General features: G+C 60.3%; 7 protein-coding genes across 7 annotated transcripts; 4 read left to right on the top strand and 3 right to left on the bottom strand.

Moving 5' to 3' along the window:
* Positions 1 to 1,160: 1,160 nt before the first annotated feature.
* PLICBS_007757 (potassium channel) lies at positions 1,161 to 3,639 on the top strand (the record flags this gene model as incomplete). Its single annotated transcript, XM_018321223.2, has 4 exons — positions 1,161 to 1,282; positions 1,341 to 1,499; positions 1,556 to 1,675; positions 1,737 to 3,639. 4 exons carry the CDS (start codon positions 1,161 to 1,163, stop codon positions 3,637 to 3,639), a joined length of 2,304 nt encoding a protein of 767 aa, XP_018181120.1.
* Positions 3,640 to 4,208: 569 nt separating this feature from the next.
* Positions 4,209 to 9,926, bottom strand: PLICBS_007756 (transcriptional repressor general negative regulator of transcription subunit 4; the record flags this gene model as incomplete). Its single annotated transcript, XM_018321222.2, has 5 exons — positions 4,209 to 6,535; positions 7,294 to 9,431; positions 9,499 to 9,611; positions 9,700 to 9,766; positions 9,883 to 9,926. 5 exons carry the CDS (start codon positions 9,924 to 9,926, stop codon positions 4,209 to 4,211), a joined length of 4,689 nt encoding a protein of 1,562 aa, XP_018181119.2.
* A 503-nt stretch (positions 9,927 to 10,429) lies between these two features.
* Positions 10,430 to 11,354, top strand: PLICBS_007755 (NADH-ubiquinone oxidoreductase 30.4 kDa subunit, mitochondrial; the record flags this gene model as incomplete). The annotated part of the gene is made up of 2 exons (XM_018321221.2): positions 10,430 to 10,793; positions 10,846 to 11,354. The coding sequence occupies 2 exons, from the start codon at positions 10,430 to 10,432 to the stop codon at positions 11,352 to 11,354; spliced, it is 873 nt and encodes a 290-aa protein (XP_018181118.1).
* Positions 11,355 to 12,058: 704 nt separating this feature from the next.
* On the bottom strand, positions 12,059 to 15,094 carry PLICBS_007754 (uncharacterized protein; the record flags this gene model as incomplete). The annotated part of the gene is made up of 3 exons (XM_065601239.1): positions 12,059 to 12,265; positions 12,320 to 14,866; positions 15,089 to 15,094. 3 exons carry the CDS (start codon positions 15,092 to 15,094, stop codon positions 12,059 to 12,061), a joined length of 2,760 nt encoding a protein of 919 aa, XP_065457311.1.
* Positions 15,095 to 17,661: 2,567 nt separating this feature from the next.
* PLICBS_007753 (uncharacterized protein) lies at positions 17,662 to 19,821 on the top strand (the record flags this gene model as incomplete). Its single annotated transcript, XM_018321219.2, has 2 exons — positions 17,662 to 17,860; positions 17,951 to 19,821. The coding sequence occupies 2 exons, from the start codon at positions 17,662 to 17,664 to the stop codon at positions 19,819 to 19,821; spliced, it is 2,070 nt and encodes a 689-aa protein (XP_018181116.2).
* A 484-nt stretch (positions 19,822 to 20,305) lies between these two features.
* On the bottom strand, positions 20,306 to 21,313 carry PLICBS_007752 (2-hexaprenyl-6-methoxy-1,4-benzoquinone methyltransferase; the record flags this gene model as incomplete). The annotated part of the gene is made up of 2 exons (XM_018321218.2): positions 20,306 to 20,963; positions 21,045 to 21,313. 2 exons carry the CDS (start codon positions 21,311 to 21,313, stop codon positions 20,306 to 20,308), a joined length of 927 nt encoding a protein of 308 aa, XP_018181115.2.
* Positions 21,314 to 22,621: 1,308 nt separating this feature from the next.
* PLICBS_007751 (uncharacterized protein) lies at positions 22,622 to 24,051 on the top strand (the record flags this gene model as incomplete). Its single annotated transcript, XM_018321217.2, has 2 exons — positions 22,622 to 23,224; positions 23,278 to 24,051. 2 exons carry the CDS (start codon positions 22,622 to 22,624, stop codon positions 24,049 to 24,051), a joined length of 1,377 nt encoding a protein of 458 aa, XP_018181114.2.
* Between the last annotated feature and the right edge of the window lie 264 nt (positions 24,052 to 24,315).

Here is a 24,315-nt window from a genome sequence, read left to right as displayed (position 1 = left end):
CGCCGCGCTTCCGGGCTTGAGGGTGGGCATTACCGGTCAGATCCGAATTCGCGATTGATGACGACCGATCTGAGATGGAGCTGGAAGCTTGGAAGCTTGCAGACGTCAGGGAGGAGACGTGAGTGCCGGTAGCCGAAACGCGTCTGCGCGCGTGGCGTCGAGGTGTGACGAGCAAAATGAGGGTGAGGTGAGTGAACGGAGTGAATGGGCTTGCGTCAATTGGCCCGCCACGACGGCGAGTGCTGGTTGTGCAAGCTGCACGCAGCCTGGAGCAGGGGGCGCTCCAGCACAAACGAACAACCTAAGCCTGGAGCACTTTAAAGGTTGGTGGAACCCGACCAACTGCACTGCGCTGGGTTGGGCTAGGCGCCTTCAACCGTTGCCGCTAGAGCAAGCCCGAGTGCCCGCCAGATAGGCGATCCGTCGCCAATCGGGGCCACGCGACCCCCCATTGGAACCTGTAACCTGTAAGCCGTGTGGCAGTCGCGCGCGGCGCAAAACCGCTCTGCCAGCCCCCTCTGTCACGCAGGTGGCTCCAGGGGACAGAGGCGGCTCTCTCCAGCGGCCTGCCTGCCCGTGGCTCCGGCGCCCACGGCGGGCGGGGCGCCTGCTGTGCCGCCGGGAATGCACTGAGGCTCTACTGCCCTGGGCGGCAGATCACCCGCACCTCAGCGGCGAGGGACCCAGTGAGGTCGGGTCGTGGCTGCCGCGCGACGTCATGCGGGCTCCAGTGGCTGGCCCGACTTGCAAGCCCGGTTTCCGCGTCGCCGCGTTCCAGGCCTTGCATCGAGATACTAACCTCATTATACTCTCCCCGACACAAGCTTTCTCGCCCTCGCCCCCATTTCTCCAGACGTAGTATCGCTAGCCTTTTCCTCCCTACAGTCCTATCCCCCCCAAGCTTGCATCTTCTTCCTCTTCTCCACCTGTCCCTTCGTACTCTTGGCATCCCAAAGCAGACGGTTGCTCTACTTCGTAAATGCATCACCACGCAGCCTTTCGCGCCGACTTTCGAGGACCGTAGACACCTTGTGGTCAACCTCCGCCAAACGTCACCTACGTTACTACCGGAACCGAGGCTGCCGACCTCATCAGCTCCTCTTTCTCAGTATCCGTCCGGCACGTTCGACGCTCCCAGAGACACGATTCTGAGCGACACCATGGACGATGGCAGCCTCCAGGGCCCCATCGACGAGCATACGGCCGAGGTAGAAGAGGAGCTCGCGCACAAAATCTCGCCAGAGTCTCGCTTCCAAAATGACGAGGTCCATCTCGCGCCGAGGTCAGTGCTACCCTTGTCCAGCTTTCTCGTGGACATCCACTGACAGCTTGCCATGCAGCCGCTGGTGGTTCGCCTCGTCGGCGTTTCCCATGATAGCCGGAACCCTCGGCCCCGTCGCCTCTGCCTTCAGCATCTGCGCCTTGGTGCGCCAATGGAGACAATGGTGGCCGCCGAATACAGACATTGACAATGCCACCTTTCTTCCGGATCCCGCCTGGTGAGTTGATCTTTCGGCGATGCTGCCCAGCTGCGCTCGACTAACACCCGTGCTAGGCTCACCATCGTCAACGCTGTTCAGCTGGCCGTGGCCCTCGTCTCCAACATGTTCCTTCTGCTGAACATGACTAAGAGAGTTCGCTTCTCCATCGCGCAGCCGATTACAATAGTCGGATGGTGCGAGCCCCATGACCCCTAGCAGACTATGTAGATGGCCCGCGGTGCTGACCCCGATCAGGTACATCTCCGCCATATGTCTGATCGCCTTGAATGCGACCGCCGCGGGGCCCTTGGACGACGACCTGAACGGCATCCCCGCCAACGAGATTGTCTGGTCTCAAGCGTTCTACTACGGAATCTGGGCCGCCATTCTCTACTTCATAGACGCCTCTCTGATGCTTGTGACCTTTTTGGGCGCATCCTATGGACATTACAGCAAAGACTTCAACCTCACCCCTAGCCAGCGAACCCTCATGCTGCAGACCATCATGTTCCTCATGTACCTACTGCTTGGCGCCCTGATATTCTCGTCTATCGAGGGCTGGAACTACCTAGACGGCGTATACTTTGCCGACGTCACACTCTTCACCGTCGGCTTTGGCGACTTCACTGCCTCGACCACGCTTGCGAGAGCCTTGCTGTTCCCTTACGCCCTCATCGGCGTTATTAGCCTCGGTCTGGTCATCAGCTCGATTCGCAGCATGATCCTCGAGCGTGGCCGCCGGGCGCTCGACGCCAGAATGGAGGAGAAGAACCGCCGCCGTGTCATCCGGACAATAACGAAGAAGGGCAAGGATGATGTTTTGACACCCATCCAGCGAGAGCCGACGCTTGACGAGCCGCCCCCCGGCGAGTTTGAGCGTCGCCGGACCGAGTTTGAGCTGATGCGCAAGATCCAGGAAAAGGCGTCGCAGCGGAGGAAATGGGTCGCAATGGCCATATCTACCGGATCATGGCTCGTCCTGTGGCTTCTGGGCGCCTTCATCTTCAAGAAGTGCGAGGAGAAGTACCAGGGCTGGACGTACTTTGATGGCGTCTACTTCTGCTTCGTGTCGCTCATCACCATCGGCTACGGCGATGTCGTGCCCACGTCCAACGCCGGAAAGTCCTTTTTCGTCTTTTGGTCCCTCATGGCGTTGCCGACCATGACAGTCCTCATCTCCAACGCGGGCGACACAGTGGTCGTGTTCATTCGAGACGCCACCATCACCCTTGGAAACATCACCATTCTCCCGGGGGAGCGCGGCTTCACCGATTACGTCAAGTATGTGGCCCATCAGCTCTCTCTGGGTTCGTTGTTCGACTGCATGGGCGGTGCTTCTCACGACCTCGAGAAGCAGCGCTCTGGGGCCGACGACTCCCCAGTGGGATACAAGCTCAAGGACCGGCTCTCGACCCCGAGCTCCAACCGCGACGGCATGGCGAAGACCTCGTCCAACGCCACCGATGGTTCGCCGCCAAGCGGCACTTCAGACGCCGCCACCAGGAGCAACCTCGAGCCCATGTCGACGCACGGGCGCCGCTCGCTGTCTGTCGTTCGCCGCAGGCTCGGGAACCTGCCCACTGGGCACGACCTGCACCTCCTCCTCATCTCGGAGATACAGAACGTCGCAAAGCATGTCCGCGAGGCTAATCCCCGGCGCTACACCTTTGAGGAGTGGGCGTGGTACCTGGGCCTCATCGGCGAGGACGAGCGCGACCCGGACACACACCGCAAGGCGCTTCCTAAGCAGAAGCACAAGCACAAGAAGAAGGGCAATCATCACAAGAAGCACAACCACAATCATCACCGCCGCGGCCGTGCCGCCCACGGAGCCGAGCGAGAGGGGGAAGGTTCTCCTCACAACCAAGATCAAGAAGGCCAACCGCCACGGCGTCGTCCCGAGGACGAGGTGGTCTCGGGCGAGGAGAGCGACGTGCAGCAGTCGCCCGGCGCCAACAACAACAACAATAGCAACGAGGACGGCAACGACAGCGAGCGCCTAAAGTGGTCGTGGGTCGGCCGCCGCAGTCCCCTTATGGGCGGGCAGGAGGAGAGCGAGTGGATCCTGGAGCGCCTCATGGACCGGCTTAAGGAGTCGCTGTGGGAGACCAAGAAGGTCGCCGACTGTCCTCCCAAAGCCGCTGACGAGTCGCCGTGATGGGCTGCCCTTGCCCTCTTCTCCTCGGTGTTTGTACGAGTTGGTTTTTCGAGAGTGGTGCTGCGTGGCCTAGATACATCTTTGATACCCCTTTCAGATAGGTTGCTGTTCATGGCTGGCAACAGGAGCAAATAAAGTGCGCGGGCCTCCGCGAATGCTTACGCTGATGCTCGATTCCCCCCTGCCCGTATATGTTCCGCTTGTAACGTGTTCCGCCTGCGGAGCTCACAAGATATTGGCGGCTGGGCAGACAGACTACGGCTCGAATTCCGATCACGATACAAAAAAGGCCACTGTAGATAGGAGTGATACACATTATTGCATTATGTGTGCGCTTGTTGATACATCTATGTCCGTACAGCATGTGATGATACATGATATGCCACAAAGCTCGCTGGTGTCTAGCAAGCAAGCCAACGCTTGAAAAAATGGGACGGCGCAGTGATGACCGTCCATGCATGAGGGCCAGATACCGCATGATGCACGGTAGCGAGTTCCTCGCCGTGGGTGAGTGGGAAACACGAAAATAAAACGAACAGCCTCGTCCTCTTCCCATCGCCTTGCTTCGCTCAGTTGCCGGACCCGAGCAGCAGGCGCCTGTTACGTTTAATGACAGCGTTGAGGCCCTTCTCAAGCTTCTCCGTCTCCTTCCGGGCGGCCGCCAAGGCCATCTCGGCGTCTTCGACGCTCATGAGTGGCATGCCACCGAAGCTGCTGCTGCCGCCGGGAATCTTGGGGCCGTCCTCGCCGTGCGGCACGAACCCGGCGCCGCCCGTAAAGTCCTGCATCGCGCGGGCGCCCTCGGGCGCGCTGTAAATGCCCACGCCGGCGGCCGCGTCCGGCCCGTAAAAGTACGGCGCGAGCGAGTTGAGGCTGGCCGCGGCCGAGTCGCGGGCTGGAGACGCCCCCTTAGGGAATCCCATGTTGCTGGCGCCCAAATTCAGACGCGGCAGGACGTACTGGTTGATGTAGCTGAGCGCGTCTTCGCGCTGCATCTTGCCAATCGGGTCCTGGGACTGAGGCTGCGACGTGGCCGGAAAGATGTTGGGGCGGCCATTGGGGACGGCCCGTCCTTTGATGAGAGAGAATGCGCCGCTGCCGGGCTGGTGGCGAGGCGCAACAAACACGCCCGGGTTGTCGGCGGTTTCGGCAATGGCCGCCTGAAGCTCGAGGAACGCGTCCTCCTCTTCGGGTGTCAGGGAGCGGACGCAGTCTCCATTAGGCGTAATCATCATCCTACTGCCATCGCTGTGAAACTGCTTCCGAACCGGCTTCCCTGCACGGAGCATCGCGAGGTCGTTCTCGCTGATCTCGCCGCACTTACACGCACAGTCCTTACAGTAGCCACTTTTGTTGGCTGGACCGCTCGAACCGCCGTGATCTTGTCGCGGTGGTCCGTTGCCTCGTCCTTCGCCCTGGACGGTCCTGAGCATCTGCAGGCCGCCAAGAGGTCCCCGCCAGAGTCGATCCCGTATGGCCGAGAAGATATGGCCCAAAGGAAAGTTGGGTCGATCTTGCTCAGGGGATTGCGATTCCGGCTCGGGTTCCATGGCCGCGGGGGCCGGCTCTTGTTGCAAAGTCTCTGCGGGCGGCTCCGGCTGCGACTCCTTTTCCTTGGCCTTTGCTTTGGCCAACTTCTTCTGGCCTCGGTTCTTGGCCTTGGTGTCGGCTTCGTCCGGGGTCTTGGTGCTGGTGGCCATCTCGTTTCCGGCAACGCTGGTTGGCTCGTCGCCCTTGCCGATGGTCGGAAGCGAAGATTCCTCCTGAGTCTGCGCAATTGGTGCCTTCGGCGGCTTTTCCTTCTTCTGCTTCTTCTTGCGTCCGACGATTGGCGCGTGCTCCTCCGGCTCTGATTTGGGGGTTTCTACTATGATCTTCGTCTCCTCTTTCATGGCCTTCTTGCGCTCTTTGCGCTGAGAGCTCTTGGTCGAGGCTCGAACTGCTGCAGTGCCGACACGAGCTGGCGGAGGCGAGCCTGCTCGAGAGGCGTCTACCGAAGCGGACACCATACTAGCTGTGTCACTAACCATTTCGCTACCCGGTGTGTCTGGCCGTTGGAACCCCGCCGCCGTCTTGGCCGCGACCGAAAGGACAGGAGAAGGTTGGCTTGAGATGTCGGCTTTGGTAGCCGGTATCACTCGGATGGCCCTGGGAGCAGACTGCTGAACTGGGAGAGCAGGCTGGGCCGATGATCGGGCCAATGTGTTTCCCTTGACGACGTCGTCAGGGTCCGCAGATGATCCCCTGTTTGCTGCTTTGGGGGTAGCACTTCCCGCCTTCTTGCCTGTGGGCTTAGACGGGGGAACGGAGGTGCCCGGAGTCGCCTGAGGAGCTTTCTCGGCTGCCTTCTGCGGCGGTCTCTCGGGCGCTTTGCCTTTGTCTTGCTTCTTGGTGCCCGGAGCGACAAATGGGGAGGGCATCGTCAGGATGGCTGGCGATGTGGTCTGTTTCCTAAAAGCTGCGGCCGGAGCCAACGTAGGGAATTCCTCGGCCGACAGCCCAGCCCGATGCCGGCCCTGGACTGGCTCCGCCAAGCTCAACGTCGGCGCGCCACTGTTGCTAGCCGCGAATTTACCTTTCTGCTGCGTCTCTGATGCCGTGGCGCTGGCGCTCTTCTGCGCCGTCTGTCCCTGTGAGACAACACGACGATCAAAGCCCTGCGGCGGTATCCTCGGCACCGCGGGAGTCACACCGATTGGACGTGTAGGAGTAGGCGATGGCGAGGCCCGAGACAAAGGCTCAGCGTGTCCGTAGAAGCTAGCAAAACCCGGGGGAATGGAAGGTCCAGCAGTCGTTGGAGTCGTAACCCCGGCCGCGGTGACCATGTTGGGCGGATCATCGACTAGTTGATCCACGTAGCTTCGTGCCTCGGGGTCAAAGGCGAGCTCGTCATCTGCTGAAAGGGCCCGTCAGCTTCCGCAGACAAAGCTTGCTGTATCCGAGACCAAAGACAGAAACGAAACGCAGACGACCACAGCCAGGGTCACGACACCGCTTCGCTATTATATACAGGTACAGGGCAGCGGGAAGTCAAGCTACGGCTTCCCATCATCGTCTTCCACGGGGAACAACGAGGGGAAGGCAATCTTGGAGAGAATAGAGGGTACAGTGTCTTATTCCGACCAAAAGATGCCGCCAACCCAGAGGGCGCATCGATGCGATCTGTTAACATACATGCGGGGCTTTCGTGGAAGACGATGATGGCTTGCCTGACTTGACTCTTCAAACGTACCACGTCGCGGCCGCGCCGAGGGGGACGATGAGAACAACAGCTGATGAAAGGAGAAGGGAATAGAAAATGGCAATCCGAGATGCCGTCGTCCGATCTTGTGACAACGAAAAAGAATCGAGTAGACGCCTGGTGCAAGGGAAGAAAGACCCGTTCGGTGTAGAGTCTCAATGGCCTTGCCAATGCGTGCCTCAACATAAAATGCAAATCTCATGCTCCGTGGAGCAGATGGTCGCCCTCTTCTCGGCTCGTTCCCCAAATGCCCTTGAAACGCCAGTCCCCCCCACTATCCCCAGATTCATCAAAACACGCAAAAACAGATGGCGTGTCCACATCAAAAGCGACTTGAAAAGCAAAAACACCACCTCCACACGGCTACCACCGTGCATAATTGGCGTTGTACATCATGTTCGGGTTGTACCCACCTTGGCTCTGACTTCCAAACAGTCCCTGGCCGACTCCGGCATTGCTCTGCGACTGGTGCTGCATCCGTGCTTGCAAGATGCTCGGGTCCACAAGATCGACTAAGCCACTCCCCCCAGAGGAGGAAGTGTTAGCATGTCTGTGCTTCTTCCCCTTCTTCTTCTGCTTGGAACCGAAGTCTTGGAATGCCCCAGGGGTACCGTAGAGCGATGCCATGAGGCCGGCAGCGGGGGCTGGGGTGGAGGTAGAGGAAGGTGGGTACTGGTGGTTTTGATAAGAAGAAATCATGTACTCACGCTTTCCCGCATCGTGGGGCTGGCTGCCACCGCCTCGGTTACGTCCAGCAACGTTCTGTAGGAGCTCGGTAGATGACTCCCGGGGGGGTCCGCCCATGCCTGCGGCACCAAACTGGTTGTACATGCTAGGAGGCGTACCCGTCGACTTGAGGCCGGGCGGCGGCCCGGCAACGGCGCCCGAGTAGTACTGGTTCGTCTGGTAGTTGGGCATCATCGATGACTGCTGGGCCATGGCTCTCGAGTTCCCGGCGAGCCTGACAGTCGTGGCCGAGTTCGAGTTTTCGTTTGCGAAGCTGTAGCGCGACGACTGGCGGTTGTGGCCGGCGCCTTGAAACATGGTGTTCTGGCTCGAGATGCCCGGCGGCATCTGGTCGCCGTAAGCGCTCTGGCCCCTCATCGCCAATTGCTGAGGTGTCATGGACCGATTCAGGTTGCCACTGGGACCAAGACCGTAGCCAGAGCCCGTCAGAGCACCGCCCAGGACGCCGTCAGTGCTGCCTCGCTGAATGGGAGGCTGGGCCTGGCGCTGCTCGAAACCATGTCCGTCTCCACCCATGTCGCGTTCCTCGGGTTCGCCGCCGAGAGCGAGACTGCCACCACCAATTTCAGGCTCGCCTTCAGAGGCGACCTGGTTTTCGCCCAGTTCGACTCCAACGCCGACTCGGGCAGCTTGATTCTCCTCTCGCATGCCTCTGCGCCTATCGGCGCCGTGCGTGTCGTACATCGGACGATATTCGGGGCCGTGTCGTTTCTCCGGGGGAAAGTTGGAATGTCGCGACATTTCCATGCTCTTTGCCAACGTCTTGTAAATATCCTTAATACTCGGCCGCTTCGATTGAAGCGCGATAGACACGAAACGCCCTTCATCTCGTGTACACCGGTCAGGATCGACAATACCAGCAGGGGGTGAGAAATCCTCACCTCCTGGCTCTGCAGCCTCGTTCGTGGCGGGGAGAGATCCTTGCTCCGCAGCCTCGTTCGTAGCGGCAAGAGATCCTTGCTCCACAGCCTCGCTCGTAGCGGGGAGAGATCCCTGCTCCGCAGCCTCGTTCGTTGCGGGGAGAGATGTCGACACGGCGGGGCTGGAAGCAGTTCCAGTCGTGGCGTGACTGCCCCTACGGCTCCGCTGGGGGTTGCGGGCCCAGCTTGCTGACGAGGGCAGTGCGGACGAGTCAACGGTAGTGTCCGTCCCCTCCCTGCTCGAGGAGCGTTGTAGGGGTTGGGCTGCGAGGGGGGGTGGAGTAGGTTGGGAGGGTATCTGTCGAGAAACAGCCCGTGCAGACGAGGGTCCGCCGGCGCTGGGTGATCGCTGTGTCTGGCTAAGGATGCTGTTCATAGAGGATAGGTCCTGCCGGGAATAACTGTTTTCCTCATCTGCCTTCTCATGCAGAAACATGCAAGAAGGGTTGTTGCACTTCTCGAACTTTAGCCAGGCAGAACAGTACTTGGTGGTACCATATTGCGCCTTGAGTACACGGTCTCCGTTGACTGAACCGTGGACGGCCTGGATGCACCTGGAGGCGTCTTCGTTTTTCTCGAAAGTGACGTAGACGCCGAGGGAATGGTGTTGACCGTCGGGGGATTTCCGGTTGGAAATGGAGATCTTCTGGATGACGCCGTATTGCCCAAAGTATTCTGGCCGCCTAAGCGTCTTGAGCAGCTCGTCTTCCCGGCCGCCCGGTGCAACGCCGGTCACGTAAACGAGGTTCTTCTGGACCACGCGTACACCGATGAGGTTCTTCCGGGATTCTTTCTCAACCTCACGCTTTTGCGCTTCCTTCTGCTTCTGTTCTTGAGCACGTTTCTTTTGGTTCTTCTGGATGTTTCTCGCAAAGTCGGCCGCTCTGCACGCCGTGTCAGCAATGCGTCACTCCAAGAAATGTTATGGGGAAAGGGGGCGTGTCGACTTACTCCTCGGGAGACACAATCTTATACTGGATTGTCTTTTCGTCGTAGGGTCGTCGGCACGCTGGGCAAAGCCCGTTCATGTTATTTCTGATGTTGTTGAAGCAGAACTGGCAGACCTGTCACGACGGTGAGGTTAGTAACGGGGTTGCGTGGACGGGGACTGGGCAGGCGCCGCCGGGAAGCGAACGAGAAGGCACAACGAACCTTGTAGCCGCAAGGACAGGGCCGGAAGTTCCGATCCGTCAGGTCGAACTCTTCGATACATAGCGGACTGTTTGTTGTCAGCGAGCGCTTTCTAGCAGGCACTGTCGGCGAGCAGGCGGCAGGCGGCAGGCGAGAGGCGGTGGCGCGTGCAGAGCCCAGCCAGGCACAACGGGCAGAACCTACCATGTATCCTCCTCCTCTTCTATGTATTGGTCCTGCGGGGCCATCCTGTCGGCTCTATTTTGCCCTCGCGAGCGGCTGGTAAAAAGAGAAAGAGAGATGGTGAGGCGGGAGGGTGAGTCGGCGGAGGGGAGCGAAGGGGAGAGATATTGGTAGATAGGGATTGATGGTTTGGAGGTGGCAGACAGGCAGGCAGGGCGCTGCAAAAGCTGTGCAAGAGAAAGTTACCAGCTGAGTTAGTCTTGATCTGGACTAGCCACTAGAACGCGGTTCACGTGACTAGCGCGCAACGTGCCAACGTGATTCCCCAGGGCGCGACGAGGCGTGGCGAGCGCTAGGCAGCTACGGGGGCGCTGAGTAATGATGCATGCAAGACTGGAGGTAAATTTCTATGACCGGCAGATATTCGGAGATTTGGCGCCCCCAGTGTCCACCACCACCAAAGGACCACCTCCGACAGCCATTGAAAGCATCACGATCCGCCGCAACCTCCCGGGCAAACGCCAGTCAGTCAACCGTCAATTGGCCACCAGCAGGCACGAAATCGGCCATGGCGACCAACCTCACACGCAGCCGGACGCTCGTCTCAGCCCTGCGGCCCGCAAGGCCGTCGCTGCAGGGCCGCGGCGAACATGCCGCCCGCGCCTTTTCCGTCTCGGCCCGCCAATTTGTCGCAATGCCCAAGGAGTCGGAGAACATGCGCAAGGCCCCCCGCGACCACATTGGCGTTCTCAAGGCGCCCATTGTCAACCCGGCCGACAAGTACCAGAGCAAGGCCGACAACCTCCACCGCTACGGCGCCTGGCTCATGGGCTGCATGCCCAAGTACATCCAGCAGTTTTCCGTCTGGAAGGACGAGCTCACCATCTACATCTCCCCTTCGGGCGTCATCCCCGTCTTCTCCTTCCTGAAGTGTACGAATCCACTTGGTCCCACACACAATCGTCGTGCCTAACCCGTCTGCAGACAACACCGCTGCCGAGTTCACCCAGGTCAGCGCCATCACCGCTGCCGACTACCCGACCCGAGACAACCGCTTCGAGGTCGTCTACAACCTCCTCTCCGTGCGCCACAACTCTCGCATCCGAGTCAAGACGTACGCCGACGAGGCGTCCCCGGTTCCCAGCGTCACGAGCCTCTTCGATGGCGCCAACTGGTACGAGCGCGAGGTCTACGACCTCTTTGGCGTCTTCTTCGCCGGCCACCCCGACCTGCGGCGAATCATGACCGACTACGGCTTCGAGGGCCACCCGCTGCGCAAGGACTTCCCGCTCACCGGATACACGGAAATCCGCTACGACGAGGAGAAGAAGCGCATCGTCACGGAGCCCCTGGAGCTCACCCAGGCCTTCCGCAACTTCGAGGGTGGATCTAGTGCGTGGGAGCAAATCGGCCCTGGTCAGGACCGCAGGCCCGACTCCTTCAAGCTGCCGACGCCGAAGCCCGAGGAGAAGAAGGAGGAGCCCAAGAAATAGATGGCGGGGACTGTACTGTACATTTTTGTCTTTAACGTGTTCCAAAACGGCACGCTGCTGCCTTCTGCCAAGTCTACTCTAGTGCGTCATTGGCTTTCAGTGAAGTCTTGTTGGCGGCAATCGCCTCATGCCTTCGAAAACGAGACGTGTTTCGCTCTGATGTGGCCACGGGGCGCACTACGGTGTTGCATTCCGATATCAAGGGTCTGTATCGGCTAGTCCGTCATCCACATATACCAGGCTGCGCTCTTAAACTCCATTCTGGTCCATGATTCGCACCCGCAGGCACGCCATCGTCTAGCCTTCCTGTAGAGTCGAATTGAAATGTCCATGTGGCGTCTGATACAGCTCAGCGCCCCACCGCGTCAGCAGGCTGCGAGGCCATGTGCGCGTGTATCTCATCCGAGGAGTGACATTTGACGTCAAGGAAACAAATGCCATCGCGTTTGCATCCTTGAATCTTTGCATTCGGCTGTGCCAGCCCAAAACGATGTCTGGCATAAATGAGCCCTGCAAGACGTCGACAAACTTAGTACGCGCTCTGTGCCTCCATCCCAAACTCCGCCATATGCTAAATTGTGTCAACGCATCGTACAAAGTCCCTGCGCGATTCTCCACGCTGGCCTAAAACGCGGAAGTGGCTATATAGATAGATAATCGAAAAGTATTGGGAGCCAAATCGAAACGCCGACATATGATGCGCTTCACCACATGTCATCTTGACGACGGTGGTTCCGGTCCTCGTCCGCGTTGTCATTGTATTGGTAGTAGTCTTTCATGTCGTGGCCGTAGCCCTCGTACCCATAGGACTCGTGACTGTTGTCGTTGCCGTGCTCGTCCTCGTATATTTGAGCGTCGTCGACGTACTCCACCTGACCGTCGCCCGCAGAATCGGCATACTGAACAGCAGCCTGGGAGGGATGGTTAGTTGGACGCGTCGACTCGTCGTAGCCGGCGTTACTCACTCTGTGGTAGTCGAAATTGTACTGATCGAGGCTGTTCTCAGCGTCTTGATCATCCTGCATCTGCTGCTGCGCCAGGTACTCCTGCTCCTGCTGCTTGCGCCGGGCCTCTTCCTCAAGCCGCTTCTGCTGGGGCGAGGTCGGCACGTTCATTTGCGGGTGCATCGCCTGGACGATGGCCAAGTAGCTGTACATGAAGTTGCTCAGGAGGACTTGGCTGAGAAGCGATCGACGCGGGTTGGCCAGCTTGATGTGGGCCATCCGATAAATCGCCCTCTCTTCCAAGAGCGGGAAACGGGTCCAGTTGTAGTCCACGTCCGGCTGCAGCGGTTTGTACGGAGGGTCCTCCGGTACTTGGAGATGTTGGTTCTTCTTGTGAACCTTTTCCTTTTCCTCTTTCCGCTTGCTGCCGCCGAATATTGAAGAAAAGATGCTGCCGTCTTTGTCCTTCTTGGAGTCGCTCTTGCGGTTGCTCTCCTTCTTGCGCTCCTCCAGAAGCTTGCTGTCGACGTTTTCGCGATCCAAGACGAGGCTTTCGCGACCCTTGACGCTGTTCTTGTCGATCGACGTCTGTATGACGTCGAGCCTGGCGTTGTCCTGGGCCTGGGCTTTCGCGGCTAGTGTCCTCGTCTTGGACTTTTTGCTCTCCTCCTTCTTCTTCTCCCGGTCGTCCGTCACACCCTTGAGCCATTTCCAGGCGCTGCCAGACCTGCTGGACCCACTGGTAGAGTCATCATCCCGGTCTTTCTTCGACTTTCTTTCCGGTTTCTTGTCCCCTTGGGCGAGCGTAGGAATGAATGTGAGGTTGTCAGTACGGGATGCGTCGCCTCCGGAAATGGAAGAAGGCGACGCAAGAGCGTCGTTCATGGTGTGCATCTGCATCGTAGCAGGCGACTTGGAGGTGTATTGAGGCTGTGTCGTGTGCTTCATGACGTTGGTGTTGGCCGAGCGTCGGCTGGAACGAGGTGGCGGCTCTTCCACAACGATTTCGGGCTGGTTCTCGTGGGCGGATGCCGCGCTCTGAGATGACGACCGCTGTGGAAATGATCTAGAGGGCTGGTTGAACTGGGTTTCAAGACGATCTGTGCGTTCCGCGGGCGACGTCGACTCCAAGCCTGGTGACATGGACGAGGTTGAGGAGGTGCGAGCTGGCAGCTGGTCCTGGTGGACCTGGGGCGGAGACGCGGTACGATTCTCAGTAGGATCCTCGGAGGAACCGTCAGCACCTCCCGAGGTTGCAGGGGAGTCTTGTGGGAAGTTGCGTTGCCTCCGGACGGATCGCGTTGGGCGTGAGTAGTTTTCGGCGACGGGCTCAGACTGAACCCTACCAAACGAGTGGCCTGGCGGTGCGTCCGCCGTGGGTGGTGGGCTCGCCTCAGACGACTCACTATCCTGTTGGCGGTTCGCGTATCGCCGGGAGAACGAGCCTTTGTCGCCGGAGCGCAGGCTGCCGCCTTTCCTATACGTTGTTCTGGTGGAGCGGCGCAGGCCCATTCCTGGGGCCATCGGCAAGATGGGCATATCGTCGGCGCTGCCCTCTATTCCACTTGATGCACCCTGAGACTCTTGAGCGAGCTTCTGGACCGCCTTGGTTGGATCCTTGACAAGCTCCTCGAGGCTGAGTTCCGGGCTGTGGCGTCTGTTCCCGACAGATTTCTTCCGCTCGAGGCGTTCGGCACCGTCAACGTAGCCGACGGCGCCGCGTCCGCCAGAGTTGTCTATCTGCCGCGACAGCATGGACTTCTTCCGCCTCAAGGATGACCCCGAGTCGGTCCGGCTCAGGTCACCGTCGACAGAGAGGAACGACTCTCCAGACCTCCGCCGGATAGACTGCACGCGTTTCTCGAGAAAGGACTTGAACTCGGTTGGTGCGAGCTCCGGGTGGACCCTGGCAGGAACCCAAAGGAGTCTTGATGGGTCATTTTCGTCGTCGTCACCGCTGGGCGCTATTGAGGGCATGACGGAGAGGCTCATGGGTGGCATGTCTGGATCAATATTGTTTCCGACATCCATGGACAGCCTCCGCAGTGCCTGGAGATTGCTCAGTTCCTGCGCGATATCACTAGGATTGTCAATGTTGGTCAAGGGAAATTGAGAGCCCGTCGCATCTGCTTGGACGTCGCGCAACGACAATGTCGGAGATAAAGGTGGCTTGCCACCATTTTCATAAGACATGCCCCGTTGCGATGGGGGCGTGATGGGGAGAGTCTGCGTCTTGCGAAGGCTGAGCTGATCACTGCCAGAATTCGGAGAGATGGACGGCTGCTCCGAAAGGGATCGCGAGAGGCGTCTTCGGTGGTCGTCGTTTGGTCTGTATTGGCTGTCTCGTTGCTCCTGTGGCGACGGCCTCTGAATCTGTTCGTGGTAGGAAGACCCGTCAATGAAGCTCAGAGGTCGGCCTCCTTCGGAGCCTGAGTCGTCTTCGTCGCCATACAAGGTTCCAATCGCTTCGGTCACATGGTGGCTTGGGTCTGAGATGGACAGCTGGCTGGCATGGCCTCGCCGGCTGCCAAAGCTGCCAGGTACATCGTCGCGGGGTCTAGATGAGGTCTGGAGAGCAATCGACGCATGTCAGCATAACTGGAAATCGCTCGACCATGCCTGGCGAAGTATCCTATCCACCAGCGAGGGGGTCGCGGGGGAGTGAGGCGTTCAATCCAGTCCGTCCCAAAGTCTCTGGCACAAGACATGGAGTTGGGCCCCTCCGACGCGATCTCGCTAGGGCTGCCATCCAGTTGGCGGAGGGGGGAGAGCACGGAGTATGTGACGCACCATCATCGAGGGCAGAGTGCAAGCACAAGGGGGGGGCAACGGTGCCGCAATCCCCTGGTGTATTGTTGTCTTTGATGGGCGGCCGACCCCGATGGTAGCGGTCTTACAGCCCTATCATGGACAGGCAAGCACTGCGGCGACGTGGGCGCGACAGAAACGAACTCGGGTCGTCGACAGCGCGAGCCGCGACATATACCTCCTGAGTCGGTGGGCGTTGGTCGGGGGGGGGCGGTTTATCGTCGCATGAGGCCTGTTGGGCACGCGGTGAAGAAGGACGGGTGTCGACGATGCTCGCGCCTGCACGTGTGGCGAGGCTTCTGCGGAAACGATCGAGCGCTCCGCTGCCTGTCTCGAGGTCCTCGCTGCCGTGGTTTCGTCGTGAAGTCGGGGACAGGTGATTGAAGAAGTGCCGCCGTCCTGATCCAGCCAAGGCCCCATGCCACTCAGCATGGAACCCGCGCGGCGAGCTAATCAAATGGCTTGCTCACTGGGGGACAAGCGGCCAGTGTGTCACGTGGCCCCGCCGGAAGCCCAGCCAGCGCGGCATTGCGGCCACCTGGAACCAGTCGTGCGGTGCCCCGCTTGGGTACCTGAACTTGCCGAAGCCCACTGGAGGTGGGCGGCGCGGCCACTGAGTCGCGGGCTGTCGGGCACAAGACCACCTCCGTCCTCCATCACTGGACGTGTCAGGCTCGCGAACCAACGTCTGGGCTCGTATTTGAGGGATGTGCTGGGTAGCGCTATACCACTCGGCAAGGCCGCTGTGTGTCAGGGGTTTGTATAATGTACGTGGGACATGCACGTCAACCTACGTGCAAAAGGCGCGCATGCTCAGGCGCGTCCCGTCGTCACGTACATACCCCGACGCCGTGACGCCCGTCCGTCCATTTAGCCCCCGCGATGCCGCTTGCTTCCTACGACCTGGCGGCAAGGTAGAGTTCCGGCTGTCTCGTGCTATTTTTACAGGGCGGCACGCCACCGTCTTCAGGGACCAACACCCTCCGCGGCGAGGGTGGCGGTCTTGGTGGTCTAAGTGGTGCTTGGGCTTGGGGCCAGGTAAGGGCAGTGGCCCACGAGGTCCGCGACATAGAGTTTCGCACCTTGGCCGAGTTTCCATGGCTAGGCGGTTTGTTGGCGGGGCGAGTAACGCGCTGGTTCGACTGCATGACAACCAGACCTCGGGGCTGGTACCTGAGTGCAGCCACGCTCTGGTGCCCGGCGCTTTTTGCGTCCTACGTACCGTGAGCGGGACGGGAGGGAGGTTCGCCGCGTCGGGCGAGGTCCACACTCAAACTAACACGGCCCAGTGAGGCTGCCACCGTGGAGGTTGACATCCACGGTCGGCAGCATCATACAACATTTAGGCGGCAAGGAATAGTTGGCTAACCCGGTCGCCAGAAAGGCATCTGCTCCCGGAAATGCTTTACAGTACCATGAAGCAGCTGGAAACCACGAAGAACGTTGTTCGGGGGTCCGAGTAACTGCTGAGTTGACGCAGTCCTCTCTAGGGTAGATGGCTACTGTTTTACCTGGCTCGGTTTGCAGGTCGCCTGCTGAGCTGCGCTGAAGCAATAGCTGGAGCATCCATCGCACGGACTGCAAGGGAGGCTAAGCCTGTTGAGTCAAGTTGGGATTGATTGCTTGCGCGCGAGCGGCCCTCACAGCGTGCGTGTCTCTTTGCTCGGAACATTTCCAACCGCTTCTCCCGCTCCTGTTTGCTCCCCGCGGACGCGAGCAACCGCCGTCCAGAGTGACGGGACTGCGTGAAGGCGCCTCCAGTTGTTCAGCAGTCACTCGGGCACTGAGTTATCCCCTGGGGGGAGGGGATTTAATGGGCCGGGGGTGCGGGCTTCAGTGATGCGCCGCCGAACGAGCGCGCGTGGCTCCAGGCTAGCCCTAATCGGGCATAACCCACTGCCCTCCCCGATTATTATGAAGCTGGGAGGCAAGCAGCAAACTGGCCCGCCAGCTGCACGAGGCAAAGCAACCAAGCAACCTTGACCCCCGTCCTCACTCTCCAGAAAATTATCCCCAGCTAGCAGCCCGCCAGCCAGCCGTACCTTTCCCCCCGGAGGCGCGAAAAACTGCCTGCCTTACCTTACTTGCTCCTGAGTTTCGCGGTCCATCATCCGCCATCATTCTCTCGCCGCCATCCGTTTGATACCCGACCCATCTTCCGCCCATCTTCCGCTGGCCGTCGCCTCCTCCCCCATCGACCGCCGCCGCCTTTCATTCTTCTCCGTGCCGCGCCGACAACCGCCGCCTCCTTGCCAGTCCGCGACAAGACCCGAGCGCGCCTCTGATACTACCATGGCTGCTGTGAGTTGCTCCTCCCCTTTGACTGTTTCCTGGCCCTGCTGCAAGAGTCGATGATCGAGGCGGTGCGAGAAGTCGGACGCTCCCGCCACCGCACAAACGCAAACCGCCTTGCTCTGCGTGGCGCCTCCTTGCTTCGATGCTTCGAGAGAAACCACTCCGCCCTGATCCCTTCCGACCACCGGCTTTGTCCATCCCGGAGCCATCGCCAAGCGGCGTCTGCTCAGCCATTACCGGGATTCCTGGCCTTGGCTGCCATGGAGAATCGGCGTTTCCAGGCACTGCTGCAGCTGCGCTACGATGCTAACTTTTGCCAGTCGCGACCATACAACAACCAAGGCTACCTCCAGAACGGCGCCTCTAGCCTTCAGCCAGGAACCGCACCTCTCCTGCCCAACCATGGCCGCGTCATCCAGACCGGTCCCATCAGAGTTCTCTGCATTGCAGATGTTCGAGGTAAGTGCTCCCCCCCCGGCCTTGAAACCTTCTTTGGGGCTGCAAACGAAAGGAAGCACGGTTGCTGACAGCCTGTCACCCCGGTCGCAGGAAACCTGAGATCTCTCAACGAGCTGGCCAAGCAGGCACGCGCCGACCACATTATTCACACCGGTGACTTTGGCTTCTACGATGACACCTCGCTCGACCGAATCGTGGAGAAGACTCTCAAGCACGTGGCCCAATATTCGCCGCTCATCTCCGAACCCGTCAAGAAGGCCATCCAGCAAGGCGGCAACGGCCCCGTCAAGACCCGATTCCCCGCCAGCGACCTGCCGCTGTCTGAGCTGCCGCTCCTGCTCAGCGGTGAACTGAAGCTAGATGTGCCCGTCTATACCGTTTGGGGTGCTTGTGAGGACGTCCGCGTACTGGAGAAGTTTCGGTCTTCCGAGTACAAGGTGCCCAACCTCCACATCATCGACGAGGCTCGCTCCATGCTTCTCGAGATTGGTGGCGTCAAGTTGAGACTGCTCGGCCTCGGCGGCGCTGTGGTCATGCACAAGCTTTTCGACAACGGCGAGGGACGGACCACGATTGCTGGTGGTCAAGGCACCATGTGGACTACGCTGTTGCAGATGGGGGAGCTGGTGGACACGGCCTATCGCGTTTACGACCCGACCGAGACGCGAATCTTCATCACACACGCCTCCCCAGCGCGCGAGGGTATCTTGAACCAGCTTTCCGTCACCCTCAAGGCCGACTTCTCCATCTCGGCTGGCCTGCACTTCCGGTATGGAAGCTCCTACAACGAGTTCAGTGTCAACCCCACTCTAGACCACTATCGCGGAAAGCTCGCCGCCTCCAAGGCCTCCTTCAACGACGTTTGGGAAACGGTCAAGGGCGAAGTCGAGCCTGCTATCCAGCAGAACGAGGCTCAGCAGAACCTCCTGAAGAACGCGCTGCAGCTCGTGGAGAAGATGCCCACCACAGCCGCCGGCGGCAACCCCTTCGGCGGACCTGCGGCTGGTGGCCAGGCCGCTCTCGGCCAGGTGGACGAGAGCGCGTTCAAGAACATGTGGAACTTCAACTTGGCCGATGCTGCCTTTGGCTATCTTGTGCTGGAGGTCCAGGATGGACGCATTGGCACCGAAATGCGCGCCCAGGGGTTCAACTTCTCTCACCGTGGGGCTAAGCAACAACCCGGTGCTGCTGCTGCTCCCCCAGCGGCGTCGACGGGCGGCCCTGCTACTCCCGCTCAGCCATCGACGCAGACTGGTGCGCCTCCGCCCTACAGCCGAGAGCCGTCCGCGAACCAGCCTCCCAAGGCAGCGGCCTCCGCCCCCGCGGCCGCAGCCCTCAAGCCCGGCACCCCGCAACCCGGCCAGGGCCCTACAAGTGGCGGCGCCTCTGGCAAGGACTCAGACAAGGCAGCAGCTAACGGATCTGCCCATGCTCCCGAACCCACCGCCTCTCCCGCGCCCAAGACGTCCGCGTCGGACATTGTCGGCCTATTCATCATGAATGTCAACACCGAGGAACAGTGCCGTGACCTCTTCGACGAAGAGGACAAGGGCAAGATTGTGAAGGTGGAGAAATGGGGCGCTCAGAACAAGGTGGTCCAGTTCAAGACGGCCGAGGACCGCGACGCGGCCATGTCTCGCCTGCCTGACGACGTCAAGACGCGAACTCAGGAAGACCGTTCGAAGCCCCTGGTCCGCATCTTCCAGCACAGAGAAGGAAAGCCGTTCAACAGCCGAGGCGGTGCCGGAAACTGGGGAGCAAATGCCCGCGGCGGCGGCTCCGCGAGCGGTTACCGCAGCGCTGGCGGCACGAGCGACTCCGAAAGCAACCGACGCGGTGGTCGAGGCGGCCGAGGCGGTCGTGGCGGTGACCGAGGCCGTGGTGGACGTGGCCGAGGCGGACTCAAGGGAGAGGGCGGCACGTCCTCGCCCGCGGCGCCGGCCACGCCGGCTGCCGAGTGATGTGGAGACGGATCGCCTACGATATACGTCTCCTGATTTTGATCGGTCGACATGTCAACCGACTTGCAGATATGACCGTGGAACCCAGCTGTGATCTTCGATACCACTTTCTCGCCGTGTGATTCTAGGTTTCTCTGGAGCAAGGTTGGAGGAAAAGCCGAGGGCGGCAAGGGGTTCCGTGAGACTGCTTTTTCGTGTACGCGTACCTAATGAAGACTTTGGAGGCTGCCGAGCTGTCGACGTTGCGGGCTGGCCTTATCATTTGATTTGTATGGAGTTGAGTCGTGGCAATGTTAGCTAGACCCCTTTGGAATGCGAGAGGAGCGGCATCTGAACGTCTGTGTTGCCAACTAGTAATCGTGCTGGTCTTGCGCTGTGCGTCTCTATTGTCCGCATTATGAGGGGCTTCTAAGCTTTGGTATGTATATAGTACACTACTCGTACATGGCCATTCAGCACCCAGGGTAGTCGTCCTCCCCAGCTTCTACAAAGGCTTGATGCCTCGGTGAATGGCGGCAATGCCCCCCGTGAGGTCTTCGTAGCCCTGACCGGCCACATCGAAGCCGGCTTCCTTGATCATGTCCCTGAAATCCTCCTGACTGGGGAAGCGTTCGATGCTCTCCACCAGGTACTGGTAGCTGTCGCGGTCGGCAGCGACGAGTTGGCCGATGAGAGGGATGGCGCTGAACGACCACTGCTTGTAAATGGCATTGAAAAGGGGGTACTTGTCGACCTTTGAGAACTCGAGGCAGGCGAAGACGCCGCCGGGCTTGAGGACGCGGTGCGCCTCGCGCAGGGCGGCGGGGATATTGGAGAAGTTGCGGATGCCAAAGGCGACGGTGTAGAGGTCGAGCGAGTTGTCCTCGATGGCGGCGGGGAGGACCTCGGCGTTGGCCTCGAGGAAGGAGAGGGAGGACTGGTGGGAGGCGGGCAGGGAGAGAGAGCGCTGGCGGCCGACGGCGAGCATGGAGGGGTTGATGTCGGAGATGGTGACGTGCACGTTGGGGTTGCCGTTGTACTCGTGGGCGCGCTGGAGCATGCGGAAGGCGATGTCGCCGGTGCCGCCGGCGACGTCGAGGATGCGCTGCGGGCGGCCGGGAGGGTTGGTCGCGCCGGGGTTGAGCGAGGAGACGAAGTGGTCCCTAAAGAGAAGCAGATATCCGTTAGCTGGCTGACCTGACGTGGAGGTTGGGCAAGAACACGAGGCACAGAGATGGACGCACTTCCACAAGCGGTGGATTCCTAGGGACATAAAGTCGTTCATGCGGTCATACGACTCGGCGACGCTGCTGAAGACGCCGGCGACGCGCTGCTGCTTCTCGGCCTCGGTGACCGTCTCGTAGCCAAAGTGCGTCTCGCGGTTCCCGGTGGGCGTCGTGGCGCATCTGACGGCGCTCGCGGCGAAGGTGCGGCGGCATGTTTGGGCGGCGAATTGTGTGGATGGACGAAAGGAGCAGGCGGTGCAGCTCCGGAGAGCTCGACGTGCCGCCATGGTCGACTTTGTGGTATCTGGGGCGCGCGACGGACGTCGAATTGGGAGGAAGGGGGGGGGGGGGGGGGGGGGTTCGGCGTGGGCGTTGTTCTGGGCGTGAAGCAGAAGTCGTCAGTTTTTTTGGCGTGATGCGACCCGGCGAAACGTCCAGGAAGGGCATGTGGGGTCAGCCTTGTCTCGGTCCGCCACAATTGGTGTGGCTGACGGCAGCTTGCCAAGCATCGCCAGGGCTGTGGTGAAGGCAACCCCTTCGAGAGAAGTCGAAAATTGAAATCGAAATGAAGGAACAGAGAAGGAGACGAAGAAGAAGTAGATCCATTGAAGCTCACCTTAATCGCTGCGCGTCACCGCAGCTGTAGTGTCGCCCGCGTCTGAGTCGGGCGGAGCCGTCTCTGGCTGCTCTCGCCTCCACCTGTCGAGACCGCTGGCGAAAGCTTGCAGCTGGCGGCGGCTGTACCAGAAGAGAGCTCCGAAGCCGATGCTGAGGCCGACGATGAGGCAGGCGATTTGGACGCGCGGAGTGGCCATTGCCGCCCTGTGGGCTGGACCGGCAAGGCTGACGAGGTGCTGTGGCTTGTTTGATGCAGCCGTTGTGGGGCCGGGAATGGGCGTCGACGGTCGCTGGTCTGGGGATGCGCGATGCGGGATGGGGGATTGCTGGGGTTTTGGCGATACAACACGACGGCGCAGAGGGGAGGTTGAAAATATTTGTGACGGAACACACGAGATGTGGTCAATGGAGCCAGGAATCATTGTCCATGTTCAACACTGCAAACGCACATATTCTCCTCGAGTGCTGTGGCTAGGGCTGCGGCACACTGAACATGGAGGCGTTACAGGAGCCCCCAGCACCCCGGACCCCAACGGCGCGGGGCATGACGGCACTGAGCAGGCACTGAGTGCCGGTCTCTCGCGCTGCACGAGCGGCGGTGCGAGCATCCATGGATAGGATGTACTACTTCCATCCTGAGAACGCGCCAGCAACGCATGCTCGCAACATGCCTCGATGGCCTCGTCGTGCCATTGACAACACTCTCGCTCAATTGGCCCCGCCAAGAATCCGGGGCCGGTGGGTTAGGAGCAGGCGCGCGGGCTCCCCTCGGGCTACGGCGTCGTGTTTGCCGGCACGGGTTCTGTCGGCTCAAAGCGCCATCGCCGTGCCAGGCCGTCGACAACCACCACCACCATCCTCCCCAACGGTCAGCGTCAGCCGGGGGCGACGGAGAAAAAGATCCCTTCCATTCTCTTACTCCTTCTTCTTCTGGAGAGACGGGCATCGTCGCGACTGTCGAAGCAAGCACTCCAAAAATGAAGTCCCGCGTTCTGCGAAGCATGCCTCTGCGGAGGGCCACGTCCGTGGCGACGGCGACGACGACGACGCGCTCGCCCGCCGCGGCCGCGGCCTCTGCCGTCCGCGCCGCCAGCAGCGTCTCACAGCGGCCGCATTCCGACTACGTCTCCTTCCCGGGTGCCCTCAAGAGCGCCTTCACGAGCACCCTCAAGTACGAGGTGCCCGAGTCGTACCAGGCGCTGCCGACGTACCGTGTCGTCGACCAACATGGCGAGGTCGTCGACCAGTCCTTTACGCCCGACATCACGGACGAGCAGGTCGTCAAGCTGTACAAGGATATGCTGTACATATCCATTATGGATCTCATCATGTTCGATGCGCAACGCCAAGGCCGACTGAGCTTCTACATGGTGAGCGCGGGCGAGGAAGCCGTCAGCGTGGGGAGCTCAAGTGTGCTGGACCCCGAGGACCCCGTCTACTGCCAGTATCGCGAGCAAGGCTTCTTCAAGGAGAGGGGTTTCACGACCAAGGAGTTCATGTCGCAGCTGTTTGCCAACAAGAATGATACCGGCAAGGGGAGGAATATGCCCATCCACTACGGCAGTGGCCGTCTCAACATTGTACGTTTCCTTGCATACCAGCTACTGAGGTACTTGGATCCTGACCAGAGCAGCACACAATCTCGTCACCGCTTGCCACGCAACTGCCCCAAGCCTCGGGCGCCGGCTACGCGCTCAAGATGCAGCGGCTGCAAGACCCCAACTCCAAGCCCAAGGTGGCCATCTGCTTCTTCGGAGAGGGCGCGGCCAGCGAGGGCGACTTCCACGCGGCCATGAACATTGCCGCGACGCGGTCGTGCCCCGTCGTCTTCATCTGCCGCAACAACGGCTACGCCATCTCGACGCCGACGCTGGAGCAGTACCGGGGCGACGGCATCGCCAGCCGGGGCATCGGCTACGGCATCGACACGATCCGCATCGACGGCAACGACATCTGGGCGGTGCGCGAGTCGGTCAAGAAGGCGCGCGAGATGGCGCTCCAGGACGGCGGCAAGCCGGTGCTCATCGAGTGCATGACGTACCGCGTGTCGCATCACAGCACGTCGGACGACTCGTTTGCGTACCGCGCGCGCGTCGAGGTGGAGGACTGGAAGCGGCGCGACAACCCCATTACGCGGCTGCGCAAGTGGATGGAGGCCAAGGGCTGCTGGGACGAGGCCAAGGAGAAGGAGACGCGCGACGTGCTGCGCAAGGAGATCCTGCGGGGCTTCTCCGAGGCCGAGAAGGAGAAGAAGCCGGCGCTGCGGACCATGTTCGAGGACGTCTACGAGGACCTGACGGACGACCTCAAGGGCCAGATGCGGGAGCTCAAGGACATGCTGGACAAGTACCCGGACGAGTACGACGTCTCCGAGTACGACGGCGGCAAGGACACCCTGAAGGAGTAGAGAAGAAAAGAAAGCCACGATACCTAGAAGCCGACCTGACGAAAGGCTGGGGGTGGGTATTGATGCATCATGGTGGCATGTCTACAGGCGGGATCGGGCAACCTGACAGTGTACATAGCGCGCGCGCGCCGTGATTCAGCAATAGACTCATCAAGACGTGTTTGATTTCCTTTGAATGATTTCCCTCGACTAGTAGACCCAAGTGTATACCTCTCGCGGCCTAGGACGAAGAGCGGATCACACTCGGCAGGCGAATGAATATCG

The sequence above is a fragment of the Purpureocillium lilacinum genome (genome assembly GCF_023168085.1).
Source record: "Purpureocillium lilacinum CBS 284.36 DNA, scaffold_5, whole genome shotgun sequence".
NCBI classification, from domain to species: domain Eukaryota; kingdom Fungi; phylum Ascomycota; class Sordariomycetes; order Hypocreales; family Ophiocordycipitaceae; genus Purpureocillium; species Purpureocillium lilacinum.
The sequence above is the reverse complement of the archived record's forward strand: the minus strand, read 5'-3'. Positions and strand labels throughout refer to the sequence as shown.